Source organism: Marmota monax, unplaced genomic scaffold (assembly GCF_021218885.2).
Source record: "Marmota monax isolate L192 unplaced genomic scaffold, Marmota_monax_Labrador192_F-V1.1 WCK01_AAM20220418_F8-fsc00122, whole genome shotgun sequence".
NCBI classification, from domain to species: Eukaryota; Metazoa; Chordata; class Mammalia; order Rodentia; family Sciuridae; genus Marmota; species Marmota monax.
Genome location: NW_026695223.1, coordinates 4815832 through 4831484, shown reverse-complemented (window position 1 = coordinate 4831484; position 15653 = coordinate 4815832). Strand labels below are relative to the sequence as shown.

The window sequence follows — 15653 nt, the reverse complement described above, 5'->3', positions numbered from 1 at the left end:
TTGGACCTAATCTGACATGATGGAGGTTAGGGCCTACTTTTTCTTCTATTAGACACAGGGTCTCTGATTTAATTCCTAGGTCCTTGATCCACTTTGAGTTGAGTTTTGTGCATGGTGAGAGATAGGGGTTTAATTTCATTTTGTTGCATATGGGTTTCCAATTTTCCGAGCACCATTTGTTGAAGAGGCTCTCTTTTCTCCAGTGCATGTTTTTGGCACCTTTGTCTAATATAAGATAATTGTAATTTTGTAGGTTAGTCTCTGTGTCCTCTATTCCATACCATTGGTCTACCAGTCTGTTTTGGTGCCAATACCATGCTGTTTTTGTTACTTTTGCTCTATAGTATAGTTTAAGGTCTGGTATAGTGATGCCACCTTCTTCACTCTTCCTGCTAAGGATTGATTTAGCTATTCTGGGTCTCTTATTTTTCCAGATGAGTTTCATGACTGCTTTTTCTATTTCTATGAGGAATGCCATTGGGATTTTGATCAGAATTGCATTAAATCTGTGTAGTGTTTTTTGGTAGTATGGTCATTTTGATAATATTAATTCTGCCTAAACAAGAGCAAGGGAGATCTTTCCATCTTCTAAGGTCTTCTTTGATTTCATTCTTTAGGGTTCTGTAGTTTTCATTGTATAGATCTTTCACCTCTTTCATTAAGTTGATTTTATGTAGTTCTGAGGATAGAACCCAGGGCCTCGCAGGTGCTAGACGAGCACTTTACCGCTGAGCCACAACCTCAGCCCATAATCTCAGTATTTTTAATTATTAACTGGTTTGGAAAATATTCTTTTTAAAATATTTTTTAGTTTTAGTTGGACACAATACCTTTATGTTATTTATTTTTATGTGGTGCTGAGAATTGAACTCAGGGCTTTGCATGTGCTAGGAGAGTACTCTACCTCTGAGACACAACCCCAGCCGACTAGTACTATTTATATCTGCAATCCATTTATCTCTGGCTTTTGGCTAATTTTTTCAAAATCATTCTTCAATTCTATCTTTTTACCTCACCTGAGGTTTTTATTTTAATAACTATATGATTCAAGATTCAAGTCATTTGGGTACTGGGAGAGTACCCAGTATTGAGCCCAGGGTCTTACACATGGTAGGCAAGTGCTCTACCACTGAGCTACATCCCCAGTCTTTAAAAAATTTTTTTATTTTTTTAATCTTGAGGCAAGGTCTCCCTAAACTGTTCAGGCTGGCCTCAGTTTTGCAGTCCTCCTGTTCTCAGCTTCCTGAAAAGCTGGGATTTCAGGTATATACTACCACCCCAACTCAAAAATTCAAGTCTTTGTAATTTTTTCCTTCTTTCATATTTGTTGTCTTTAAACTTGGAGAGGTTCTTCTAGAATTATTTCAGTAGAAATTTCATCATGTTTTGATCTGCAGTTTATTAGCTTTAGTTTCTTTGCCAAGCTGATTATATTCCTTTTCTGTTTTTCAGGATTATTCTGATCCCACCCTTGCACCATCGCCCCCATTGATGCCCTGACCTCCTTGATTTCAGTACCATGATTCTTCCCACATTTTTTTTTTCCATTTTAGGTCTCTGTGTCTTGGTTATTACAATGGTCATGTGATTTTCCCCTTTGACCTATTAAGTATTATGTTATTCCCAACTAGTTAACTATCCTTGCAATTTACATATGTAGATATTTTTATATCTATATCTCTTTATCTCTGTATCTTAAATATAATCCAAAGATTATATTTAAGAGCTTTTTTACTCCATAGATTGTATTATTTTGTGGCTTTATTTTTTTCCACTAGTCTTTGTCCAGAGTTTTGACATCTGTGTTTGGCTAGCTTCATAAAATGAATTTAAGAATTTTTCATATACACACACACACACACACACGCACACACACACAATCACAATTATATTTTCTTTCAAAGTTGGATAGAAGCCAGTCATCATAATCTGAACTTGATACCTTTTTATAGAGATGAGAAGAGCCAGTGGCAATAGTTTTATTGTGCTGTAGCAACCATTCAATGTATTCCATATCAGTTTATCTGCATTTATGTTTTAACATAATCATTTTCTGAGCAAAGTTTTAAAAAAATTTCTTCTTCTTCTTCTTTTTTTTTTTTTTAAACCCGGGCCATACCCCGAGTCCATCAGTCCTTTTTCTTTTCTTTTTAAGATAGGATCTTGCTGAGTTGCAGGGGTGTCACTAAATTACTGAGGCTGGCCTCAAACTTGTGATCCTCCTGCCTGCCTTAGCCTCCCAAGTCACTGGGATTACAGATCCTAGCTCTTTTGCCTTAGTCTTTTTATAGAGAGGGATATTGCCAGTTGTGAAGCCATTAGAAATGATCATTTGTTAATTAAACTTGCCTGGTTTTAATTGCCGCCTACCAAAGAGATCAAGGTACTTTCTCAAAGCTTTAAAATTTTTTTCATTCACTTTTAGGATCATTTTAACAGATACTCATCTTTTTCCTAGAAGTCATGTAAGTCCAAACTATGTAGCTATTGTTAGCTTTACAAATACCTTACTTTACTTTTTAATGTACTTCATTTTGTAAGAATCTTCAAAGTTCTTTCTCTTACTCTTCTGGGAAATTGAAATAATTTTTCTCCCAAACTCATCATTCCTACTTTCAAGTAGGATCATTATAGTTTTTCTCCATTGTTTGGATATAAAATTACTTTCTTTTGCAAAAATAAGAAATGCAACTTCTGGTCTGGGGTTGTGGCTCAAATGGTAGAGTGCTCGCCTGGCACTCATGAAGCACTGGGTTCGATTCTCAGCACCACATAAAAATAAAATAAAGATATTGTGTCCAACTAAAACTGAATACTAAATATTAAAAAATAAAAACAAAAAAAACGCAACTTCCAACTCTCATGGTATGGCCCTACCTTGCCCTCCCAAAACAGTCTTATTTTCTGGTTCCTAGAAAGAAAAGTACATGATTAGCTCAGTCTCTTCATTTCCCCCATGTTCATTCCTCCCCCACCTAATTATTTTTTTCCCTTTCTCTTTCCCATACATTAGGGAAGCAGTTGTTAATGCCAAGTGAAAATGTGTTCTAGGTAAAAAACTTTTGGGGGAGGGGGAAGACTGTGTATAATACACTCCTGAATTTACTGGGCAAAGTGAAGAACCACTGAACTGGGATTAATTTTTATTCTTTATACCCTGTTCTAAAAATAGCTTCAATGTTTTGTTTTAATTGAATCTCTGTTGTGACTAAGACATCAAGTGATGAGGGCACGAAAAGATGAATAACCATATTTCTGATCTTCAATTAGCTAAATAAACCTGAAAAATGTAATCAAGTAAAAGATATAAAATCCTGACTCACAAAGCATTTTTGCCTAGATTGTCAGTGAACTTACATAGAGGGAAGATCTAAACTGAGTATTCATTTTTCTTAGCATATATATTTGAGTGTTTACAACATGCTAAGCACTGTTCTAGGTGCTGGGAGTATATCAGAAAACAAAACAAGACAAAAACTGCTGCCCTTCTGATAAGGTGACACTGGAATAAAGAGATGAATGAACTTGGTATGCTCACAAACCATGTAAAAAGAAATCTTAGGGAAAGAGTACTCCAGATTTAGTACTTGCATATTCTTGCATTGGAATTATACTTGGCATGTTTAAAAGACCAAGTGAGATTTAGTCAAAGGAAGAAGGGGAAAACAGTAAAAGATCAGGATAAACAAGTAGCAGAGGGCCAGATCATGTAATACCTTCTAGACTTCTATAAAGGCGTTGGTGATTTTTACTTGGGAAACTATTGGAGCATTTTGAGCAAAAGATTGACAGGTGATCTGTAGTTGTAGTTTGGGGTGTACACAGTGGAATATTATTAAGCCATAAAAAATAACAAAATTCTGTCGTTGGCAGCAACATGAATGGCACTGGAGAACATTATGTTAAATAAATCAGGCACAGAAAACCAAATATCACACATCCTCACAGATAGGATCTAAAAATTGCTCTGAAAGGAGTAAAGAATAGAGTAATGGGAAGAGCATGGGGGAGTAGGGATAAAGAGAGGATGGCTAGTGAATATGTGGGTACAATTGGATAGGAGGATTAAGCTTAATGAAGTTCTATGGCACATAGGCTAACTATGACAATAATTAACTTACTATTTCAGAATAACCAATAGAATTTTGAATGTTCTCAAAATAAAGCAGTGATATCTGTCCGAGGTGATAGATATACCAGTCATTCTAATGTAATCATTGAACATTATGTACATGTATTAAAATGTCACACTATACCCCATAAATATGTATCCCATAAATATTGTACTATGTGTAAGTTAAAATATATTTTAAAAGTGAAAATTAAAAAGATTACCTACTATTTCATTCTAAACATGAAATAGAGTGACCTTCAGAGACAATTGGCTGTAAATTAAGAGAAATTATAGTGACTTAGACTAAGGTGGTAATGGTAGAGAAAGTGAATATATCTTTTGATTTGGAGATGGATTAGATGTCAGTTTTGAAAATGAGAGTCAAGGATGGTTTTAGCAACTCAAAGAAATGAAGTTTGTCATTTTCTGAGTAAAAAAATAACTAAAAAAAAAACCCCAGTTTTGGTTGGTGAAAAGATCAGAATTTAGGTTTTGAACATGCTAAGTTTGAGGTGTCTATTAGTTATTCTAGTAGAGATGTTCTGTAGGCAGTTGGAAAGAGTTGAGAGAAGACAGAGCTGGATGTTAAAATTTGGACTAAATATGTTCATAGTAGACGTATAAAGTCACAAGATTAGATGACATTGCCTAGGAAATAAGCATAGCTAGAGAAAAGAAGACATCTAATTTGCCCTTTTGGGAAATAAATTAACAAAGTCATCATAAAATAAAATGTTATAATATCTAACAATAGAAAAAATTTAAAACTTCTGTCATCACTTCTCAAGCTTTGATGTGCATTTGAATCATTTTGTTAAAAGGAACAAAGTGAAGCCAGGCACAGTGGCACATGCCTATTATTCCAGCAACTCAGGAGGCCAAGGCAGATTGCAAATTCGAAGCCAACCCCAGCAATTTAGCAGGGTATTCAGTAATTTAGCAAGAATGTATCTCAAAATAAACAGGTGATGGGGATATAGCTCATTGGTTAAGCCCTGCTCTCAGCTCAAGCCCTGGTACCAAAAAAAAAAAAAAAGAAAAGGCCAAATGTAGGGGCTGGGGATGTGGCTCAAGAGGTAGCGCGCTCGCCTGGCATGCGTGTGGCCCGGGTTCCATCCTCAGCACCACATACAAACAAAGATGTTGTGTCTGCCTAGAACTGAAAAATAAATATTAAAAAATTCTCTCTCTCTCTTTAAAAAAAAAAAGGCCAAATGTAAAACAACTGAAAGACTATAATATTTGTAGAAAAATAAGGATTACCATCCAGAATAAAGAGTATCTATAGATAAGAAATTAACCAACAAGAAAAAACAACCCTGTAGAACAAAGGGGAGTACAATATAGAGAATTTTCTAACAACACGGGTGGCCAGTAACACCCAACTTTCTAGAAAATGCAAATTAAAACAACCCAAACTCCTTATGTCCCTTTTAGAAAGTTTGTTAATGCCTAATGTTGGTAAGGTTTGTGGAGAAAAGGGGAGGGCTCATACCATGTAAACAGGAGTATAGCTTTTGACATTTCTTCTTTTGAGAGACATTTGGCATATTTATTAAAATTTTAAATATATGGGGTAGGGGTTGTGGCTCAGCGTTGGAATGCTTGCTTAACCTGTGTGAGGACCTGTGTTCAATTCCCAGGACTGAAAAAGGAAGAAAGGGAGGGCGGGAGTAGAAAAGAAATAGGAAGGAGGGGAAAAAAAACCCTTCTCTCCATGAATCCTTTACCTAAATATTGAAGACTTGCATCTTTGCCCAGAAAGGCAGTTCAGAACTATTCATTGAAGCATTGAGGTTGATAAAAATGGAATAACATAAATGTACTCTAAGATGGGAATTATTAATTATTAAAGGATTTTTAAACCCTCTACTCATTTATTTCCGTTTGTACTTTAAAAAATTTTTTTAAATATTTATTTATTTATTCTTTTTTTAGGTATAGTACTTTTTTAATTTTAAATGAGGTCTCAATATATTGCCTGGGCTGGCCTCAAATTCCTGGGCTCAAGTGATCCTCCTGCCTCAGCCTCCTGAGTAGTTGAGACTGCAGGTGCACACCGTCTCTCCTGGCATCACATCTTTTCATTATAACTTTAATAGTTTAAAAGGCCATAATTTCTACTGAGTATTGCATTTATAATGTTAAATACACTTTTGGGTCACCTTAAAAACTTCAGATTGAAATGTTTGGTTTATACATAAGACTGCCACATAATTTGCAAGCCAGTTCTCTCTGTGAAACTAGATAAATTGGACAACATCGTTCATCAAGAAAAAAGTTCTGACCCTTTTATGTTATCTTAAAACAAATGTGTTGCCGGGCACAGTGACGCACACTTGTAATCCCAGCGGCTCAGGAGGCTGAGACAGGAGGATTGCAAGGGCACTAAGCAACTCAGTGAGACCCTGTCTCAAAATAAAATATAAAATAGGGCTGGGAATGTGGCTCAATAGTTGAGTGCCCCTGAGTTCATTCCCCAGTACCCCCACCACCAACCCCCCAAAATATGTTAATATGTGCCTTTGTTATAACTACTTAGACTTCTGAATTCTGTGCTGAATGGCTAGATAATGAATAAGACTTGGGACCTTACAGAAATCCATTTCATTGATAAAACAGGTGTTTCCCTTAATTTTTATCTTTTCCCCCTTTTCAATTTCCCCTCTTTTAATGATCTATTTATGAGATACTTTGGAGTTTTTACATCTCAGAGTAGTGCATTTTAGCAGTATTTGAGGTGGATAAGAACTTTACCTTTCTTTTAAATGATGATTTTAATAGGGGAGGTGGGCAAGAAGAACTAGTTCTGCTTTTTTTGTGTTTTTTTGTTTTTTAAGATGTAATTTTGTTTTAGTTTTCAGTGGACACAACATCTTTATTTTACTTGTATGTGGTGCTGAGGATCGAACCCAGTGCCCCGCGCATGCCAGGCGAGCGCGCTACCACTTGAGCCACATCCCTAGCCCATTGGTTTGTGTTTTGAAGGAGGCTGTTAGTGTGTGTGTTTTGTTTTGTTTTTGCAGTTCTGGGAATGGAACTCAGCGCCTCATGCATACTAGGCCACCAGTGTCACTGAATTACATCCCCAGCCCAGAATTAGTCCTTAAGCAAATCAGTTAAGGAGAGTACAGTACAGAGGGAAACTGAGGATCTGGAAATTGATTTTCTTAAAATTATCGTGTTCACCTCACCCCTGGTTACCATTGAAGTGTGGAGATCATTGAAATTAGAATATAGAAAGATTATAAAATGAACATTTATTCGGCCATTAGGAGGAGTAAAATAGAGGTGTACTAATGTGGGAAGAATTTTGAGGCATTGTTATTTAGTGGGAAAAATGTCAAAATGTTTTATATAATATTTATGTGTATTTGTATGTTTTACATACATATGTATTTGTTTTCTACATGAGTCAAAAGGGAACATTAAAGGTTACATACCAACCCTAAACATTTACATTTACATTTACCTTTCTGATGGAGGGCCTGGGATATACTAAATGATCTTTATTTATCTTTATTCTTTTAAAATATATATATATTTTTTAGGTGTGGAATATCAAACAAATGATTAAGTTGACACAGGAACATATAGAGGCCCTACTGGACAAATTCGGTGGGGAGCATAATCCACCATCAATATACCTGGAGGTAAGCTTTTGAGTATCATATTTGTAGTAATTTTTTAAAGGAAAAATAAATGAATTTGTAAAAAGTTTTGTAGTGTTGATCTTGATTCTTGTAGGGTCTGGGATTAGAAATAGATACTGGAAGAGAGAATTAGCTTTGACTTTATTATAGTCTTAGTCTTGTTTCACTTGTTAAAATATACATGCACTATTTTATAATTTAGAAAATGTCAAAAGTAAGGAGGAAGTCCTCTTTAAACTTTAAAATATTTCTCTGAATAAAGAATTTTTAAAAGAGAGAAAGCACACTGTTTTTGTTGTCAACAAAACTAGTGACCATATTGGAAAATGAGGCAATTTTGTAAAATATCTTTTCTAGAATAAGTGCCCCTACAATTGGTTTTTCTTCCTCATAGGAAAAAAAAAAAAAATTGTATCATCTTGAAATAGCCCAACATTGCTTTAGCTTTTTTTGTTTAATAGTTCCTTGAAGTTTGTGTCAAGACTTGATCATGATTGTAAATTTATATAGAGAGTTAGTCGTTGTGTTAAGTCTTAATCCTGTGAAATAATAGGTACTATTGTAATCACAGATAAGCCTTCTTGACCTTAGTTTCCTTCTGGAAATCAGCCAGCTTCCATAGTGAGCCAGCTGTTGTGGAATCTAGGCACTCAGGTTCTACAGTACCCAGTGCACACCATTGCTCTCCACTGCCTTTCTCTGTGAAAGCTACTTCACAGTAGTACTATATGACTAGTGATTCAGCTGTAATCACTAGTCATATAGGAAGATAACTCTAAATGATAAATGATTAGATTACCATTTGGCTCCAAATGGCAGGGATTTTAAAGCATAGATTGAAAGACTCCAAATAAATTTCTAATTTAGTACTATAATTGCTTTTTTAAAGAAAAACCTTCATTATTTCATGAGAAAGTGCATTTCTGAAATAAATCTTAGAATGGAGGGCTGTAGCAGTGATAGAGCCATGGCCTAGCATACGCAAGTCCTGTGTTCAATCCCCAGCACCACCTGCCACCACCCTCAACCCCAGTCTAAACAGGGTAAAATAAATGTTGAAGTTTGGATACCAATCAGCTAATAAACTGTTCTATTCTTTTCCTCCTATTCCTATGGCTTATCCCCCATCACACTACTAGTTAGGATCAATGGTAGGACTAGAATTCTTATCTGGATACTAGTTACTTTTTCTAATATCTCATGCTATCCCTTTTACTTGGATGACTTTGGGTGCCAAGCAAAGGAGTCATGAAGATATAAATAGTCCTAGTGAAACCGATAATTCTTTGTTAATCAGAGTTAGACTATAAGCAGCAGTTTGCCTCACACCCATTTCTATGTCTTGGGGACTTTCCCCCCATGCTCAAATATAATACATTTGCAGCAGTAACCGTGTCTTTCAATAGTAGTAATTCACCTCCTCCTCCACACACATACTCTTTAAGACTTTTTAATATTTAAAGACTGATCATTAATAGCAACAAAACTTTGACTTAATGTGTGCCCAGTACTGTGTTAAATGTATTTGTTAGTTTAATCCTTATCATTACTTTAGGCTAGATGCTAGGTGGTAGGTATTTTTGTTATTCCCCATTTTGCAGGTGAATAAACAAAGCTTATGGTGACTTACCCAAGGTGACACTGCTAATAAAGAGGGCAATTATCTAATGCAGAAGTCTGTGGTCTTATTCTACCTTTGTCATGCCTTTGTGCCCCTCCACCCTTACCCATAGTTGGGCTAAATAATTCTAATTTCTTCAACCATTGTTCTTGACATGATTTGTGGATATACTAGGTATATTTTATTTGGTTGGTTTCTCTTTAGAATTAGACACATAAATTTGGGTAATATATTCAAATTATATGTCAGATCATAACTCAAGGGTTATGACATTACCATGTGGTAAAGTAACAGATTCTTATACTATACAATTTTTAGCTATATTTAGTGTTTATGAAAATATGTGTATGTATGTGTATATATATACATATATACACAGGCATACATAAAGGGCCATAAAATACAATGATTAACTTGAGCCAGTGAGGTCACACAGACCCCACTTTTTTAATCCCATTGTGACCTTAGTTCCTGCAGACAGTTTACCTAGTCTCCCTGTGTCCTACCTCATAAAATGAGAATAAGATTACACATGTAATTTAAGGATTTGAGTTTTATGGAGTTTCTGAAAATACAGTCCTGCACAAGTAGTTGGTTCATTCATTCAACAGATACTTATTGGGTGCCTCCTAACATTTGCACGGTAATGGTAGCACAACACTATGAATGCCCCTGGGGATATAGAAATTTTTTAAAAAGGTCCTAAATCTCTGCCTTAAACTAGCTGTGCTTGAGTCAGGGAAGAGAGGTACATACAATGAACATATAAATGAGCTAGAACATTGTACTTAACAACATTTAATGTACTGTGAAGAGGACCCTGGCTAGAGATTATAGAATTCTTGCCTATGGAAAACTGACCAGTCCAAGAGAAAAGATTTGTATTTGAAGACCTTTCAGTGTAAAACCAAATCTACACCCACCATTCTACAGGTTTCTAATCCCGCACTTAAGCAGTCCTTAATATGTTTTCTTTTTTTCCTTTTATTGGGGTGAAATACCCAGAAAATTTACCATTTTAACCACTTTTAGGTATAGAATTCTGTGATTTTAGTGCATTCATAGTGTTGTGCTACCATTACCACATTACCGTTATTTATCTCCAGAAGATTTTTTTTAAACACAGAACAGATTGGTAATTTATTTTCATTCACTTGATTTATTAGAGAAAGAGTCTTAAGAATATTGAAGACTGGTGTGTGTGTTAGCACACACCTATAATTCCAGCAGCTCAGAAAGCTGAAACTAGAGAATTGCGAGTTCAAAGCCAGCCTCAGCAAAAGCAAGGCGCTAAGCGACTCAGTGAGTCCCTGTCTCTAAATAAATTACATAATGGGGCTGGTGATAGATATGGCCCCTGAGTTCAATCCCCGGTACTCCACCCACAATGAAAAGAATATTGAAGACCTAAATAAATAAGCAAATTACATTTTAGTTCCATCTGATATGAAAATCTGCCTGTGACTTGGAAACAAGAAAATGTACCTTATTACAAGTATAATGACCACTCATAAGACTTAATTATAGGGCTGGGGTTGTGGCTCAGCGGTAGAGCGCTTGCCTAGCACATGTTGGGGCCCTGTGTTCCATCCTCAGCACCACATAAAAATAAATAAATAAAGGTAATGTGTCCAACTACAACTAAAAATATTATTTTTTAAAAAGGCCTTGGGGCTGGGATTGTGGCTCAGTGGTAGAGCGCTTGCCTAGCATGCATGAGGCACTGGGTGATTCTCACCACCACATACAAATAAATAAAATAAAGGTCAATCAACAACTTAAAAAAATTTTTTTAAAAATAAGACTTAATTATATATAAAGGATGCAAAAAAAAGGACCATCAATACATGTGAAAAAGAAGAAATAATATACAGCATTTTTGGATGACAGCCCATGCAGAAATAATGACTAAATTCTGTAGAAGATCTTTATCATACCAAACTGAAACTTTTTTAAATATTTATTTTTATATCTTTACTTCATTTGTTTATTTTTATGTGGTGCTGAGGATCTAACCCAGGGCCTCGCGCATGCTAGGTGAGCGCTCTACCACTGAGCCCCAGCCCCAGCCCCCAAACTGAAACTTTTTATCCATTAACCACTAACTCCCTATTTCTCTCCTTCCAGTCTGTAGCAACCAACATTCTCCTGTTTATATGAATTTTAATACTATGGTGGAATCATACAATATTTGTCCTTTTGTGACTGGCTTGTTTCACTTAGCATAATGTCTTCATGATTTATCCCTGCTGCAGCATGAATAATGCATGCTTAAAAATTCCCTTCCTTTTGAAGTCTCAATAATATTCCATTATGTGTGTGTGTGTGTGTGTGCGAGTGTGCGTGTGTGCGCGCACGCGCGCGCCACATTTTGTTTAGCCATTCATTTGTCAGTGGACACTTGGGTTGCTTTTGTTGTTATGAAGAATGCTGCTCTGAACATGGGTATAAAAATAACTGAATGCTTTTTAGTTGTTTTGGAAATATATCAAGAAATAGAATTGCAGGATTATATGATAATTATATTTTTTTAAAAGAAATTATCATACCTTTTTACATAGTGCTTGCACTGCCTTACCTTCTTTTTTTATGTTTTTATTTGTTCTTTTTAGTTATACATGACAGTAGAATGTATTTTGAGATATCATATATACATGAAATATAAATTCCCATTCTTTTGGTTGTACATGATGTGGAGTTACACTGATCTTGTATTCATAGGGAACACATAGGAAAGCTATATGTTCAATTCATTCTCCTGTCTTTCTCCATTCCCATCCCTTCTCCATCTGCATATCAGAGAGAAAATTGACCCTTTGGGTTTTGGGGCTTATTTCACTTAGCATGATAGTCTCCAATTCCATCCATTTACCAGCAAATGCCACAATTTCATTCTTCCTTATGGCTAAGTAATATTCTATTGTGTACATGTATCACATTTTCTTTATCTATTCTTCTGTTGAAGGACACCCGGTTCCATAGCTTAGCTATTGTGAATTGAGCTGCTATGAACATTGATGTCCACGTCACTATAGTATGCTGATTTTAAGTCCTTTGGGTATTTGCTGAGAAGTAGGATAACAGATCAAATGGTGGTTTCATTCCAGATTTTCTGAGGAATCTCAGTACTGCTTTCCAAATTGGTGGGGCTGCACCAATTTGCAGTCCCACCAGCAATGTGTGAATGTACCTTTTTCCCCACATCCTCGCCAACATTTACTGTTCCTTATATTCTCAATAATTGCCATTCTGACTGGAGTGAGGTGAAATCTTGATGCAGTTTTAATTTGGATTTCTCTAATTACTAGTGATGTTAAACATTTTTTCATATATTTGTTGGCCATTTATATGTCTTCTGTGAAGTGTCAGTTCAGTTTCTTTGCCCATTTATTGATTGGATTATTTGTGTTTTTTTGGTGTTAAAGTCTTTTTTGAGTTCTTTATACATCCCAGAGATGAATATTCTATCTGAAGTGCAGGAGGCAAATATTTTCTCCCAGTCTTTAGGCTCTCTCTTCATGTTCTTGATTGTTTGCTTTGCTGTAAAGAAGCTTTTTAGTTTGATACAATCTCATTTATTGATCCTTGATTTTATTTCTTGCACTTTCAGAGTCTTTTTGAGGAATTCAGTTCCTAGGTAAACATCATGGAGATTTGGGCCTACTTTTTCTTCTAGTAGGTGGGTCTCTGGTCTCATGCCTAGGTTCTTGATTCACTTAAAGATAAGTTTTGGGTAGGGTGAGAGATAGGGTCCTAATTTAATTGTGTTACATATGGATTTCCAGTTTTCCCAGCACCATTTGTTGAAGAGGCTGTCTTTTCTCCAATGTATGTTAATGGTGTCTTGTCTAGGATGGGATAACTGTATTTATGTGGGTTTGTCTCTTTGTTTTCTATACTGTACCATTGGTCTTCATGTCTGTTTTGGTGCCAACAGCACACGGTTTTTGATACTACAGTTATTTAGTATAACTTAAGGTCTGGTATTGTAATGCCTCCTGCATTACTTTTCTTGCTGAGGATTGCTTTGGCTATTCTGGCCTCTTTTTTTATTGTTTTTTAGTTTTAGGTGGACATAATATCTTTATTTTACATTTATGTGGTGCTGAGGATCGAACCCAGTTCCTTGTGCGTGCTAGGCGAGCACTCTACCACTGAGCCACAACCCCAGCCCCCTCTTTTTAAAAATTTTTTTTGGTTGTTGTTGTATACAATATCTTTATTTATTTTTATGTGGTGCTATGGTTCAAACCCAGTGCCTCACGCATGCAAGGCAAGTGATCTACTACTGAGCTATAACCCCAGTCCCCTGGCCTCTTATTTTTCCAAATGAATTTCATGACTGCTCTTTCTATTTCTATGAAGAACTTCATTGGAATCTTAGTAGGAATTGCATTAAATCTGTATAGTGCTTTTGGTAGTATGACCATTTTGACTGTATTCTGCTTATCCAAGAATGTGGAAGATCTTTGCATCTTCTAATATCTTATCCAATTTCTTTCTGTAGTTTTCCTTATAGAGGTCTTTCACGTCTTTTGTTAGATTGATTCCCACATATTTTATTTTCTTTGAAGCTTTTGTAACTGGGATAGTTTTTCTAATTTCTCCTTCAGTTGATTCGTAACCAACCAATGTATAGATCACAATTGATTTACGAGGGTAAATGTTATATCCTGCTACTTTGTTAAATTCACTTATGAGTTAAGTTTTCTGGTGGAGTTTTTAGGATCTTCTAAATATAGAATCATGTTGTCAGCAAATAGGGGTAGTTTGAATTCCTCTTTTCCTATTTGTATCCCTTTATTTGTATCTCTTTTGTCTAATTGCTCTGGCTAGAAGTTTCCAGAACTATGTTGAATAGAAGTGGTGATGGAGGGTATTTCTGTCTTATTCCTGTTTTTAGAGGGAATGCTTTCAATTTTTCTCTGTTTAGAATGATGTTGGCCTTAGGTTTAGCATGTATAGATTTTATAATGTTGAGGTATGTTCCTACTATTTGTAGTTTTTTTAGTGTTTTGAATGGATGTTATATTTTGTCAAATGCTTTTTCTGCATCTTTTGACATAATCAGGTAATTTTTGTCTTTAAGTCTGTTGATGTGATAAATTACGTTTATTGACTTCCTAATGTTAAACAGGCTTTGCATTCCTGGGATGAACCCTACTCGATCATGATGCACTATCTTTTTAATATGTTTTTGCATGCTAATTTGCCAGTATTTTTGCATCTATGATCATCAGGAATATTGGTCTGAGATTTTCTGTCTTTGATGTGTCTTTGTCTGGTTTTGGTATCAAGGTGATATTGGCTTCATAGAATGAGTTTGGAAGGGTTCCCTCCTTTTCTATTTCTTGGGATAATTTGAGGAAGATTGGTGTTGGTTCTTCTTTGAATGTTATGGTTGAACTCTGCTGAGAACCCCTCTGGCTTTTCTTGGTAGGCTTTTGATGTCATCTTCAGTTTCATTGCTTGAAATTGATCTGTTTAAATTTTCTGTGTGCCATTTCAGTTTGGGAAGGTCATATGTCTCTAGAAATTTGTTGATGTCTTCAAAATTATCTATTAGAGTATGAATTTTCAAAATAGGTCTGATTATCGTCTGTATTTCAATAGTGTCCATTGTGATATTTATTTCCTTTTCATCATGAATTTTAGTAATTTGAGTTTTCTGTCTCTTTGTTAACTTGGCTAAGGGTTTATCAATTTTACTTTTTTTTTTCCCCAAAGAATCAACTTTTTGTTTTGTTGATGTTTTGGGATTGTTTCTTTTGTTTCAAATTCATTGATTTCAGCTCTGATTTTAATGATTTCCTATGTTCTACTGTTTTGGTGTTGATTTGTTCTTCTTTTTCTGAGCCTTTGAAATGTAATGTTAGGTTATTTATTTGTTGACTTTCTACTCTTTTAATGGATGAGCTCAATGCAATAAACTTTTCTCTTAGCATTGCCTTCATAGTGTCTCAGAGATTTTGATGTGTTGTATTACTGTTTTCATCCATCTAAGTATTTTTAAATTTCATCCGTGATTTCTTATTCTATCCATTGGTGTCATTTAATAGCATATTATTTAGTCTCCAGATGTTAGAGTAGCTTTTTTTTTTAAATTTTCTCACTGATTTCTAAATTTCATTCCATTATGATCTAAGAGAGTGCAACAACTGAGCTATATCCCCAGCCCATCCTTTCATGTTCTTATTGGCCATTTGTATGTCTTCTTTAAGGAAATGTGTATTTAAGCCTTTTGCCATTTTTAATTGTGTTGTTT

At 35.3% G+C, this 15653-nt stretch overlaps 1 protein-coding gene across 6 annotated transcripts in view; it reads left to right on the top strand.

The window, feature by feature from the left end:
• Braf (B-Raf proto-oncogene, serine/threonine kinase) overlaps nt 1-15653 on the top strand; it is a 179850-nt gene that overhangs the window by 61362 nt on the left and 102835 nt on the right. For 5 of the 6 annotated variants that reach the window (XR_009225866.1, XM_058575751.1, XM_058575750.1 and 2 more), the window contains exon 2: nt 7666-7767. The exons of the other annotated variant lie outside the window; for it this stretch is intronic. Coding sequence is in view for 4 of the 5 variants with exons in the window: in XM_058575751.1 (XP_058431734.1) it covers nt 7666-7767 (102 nt within the window). In the remaining variant the exon portion in view is untranslated. The remainder of the gene's footprint in view (nt 1-7665; nt 7768-15653) is intronic. 6 annotated transcript variants of the gene reach the window in all.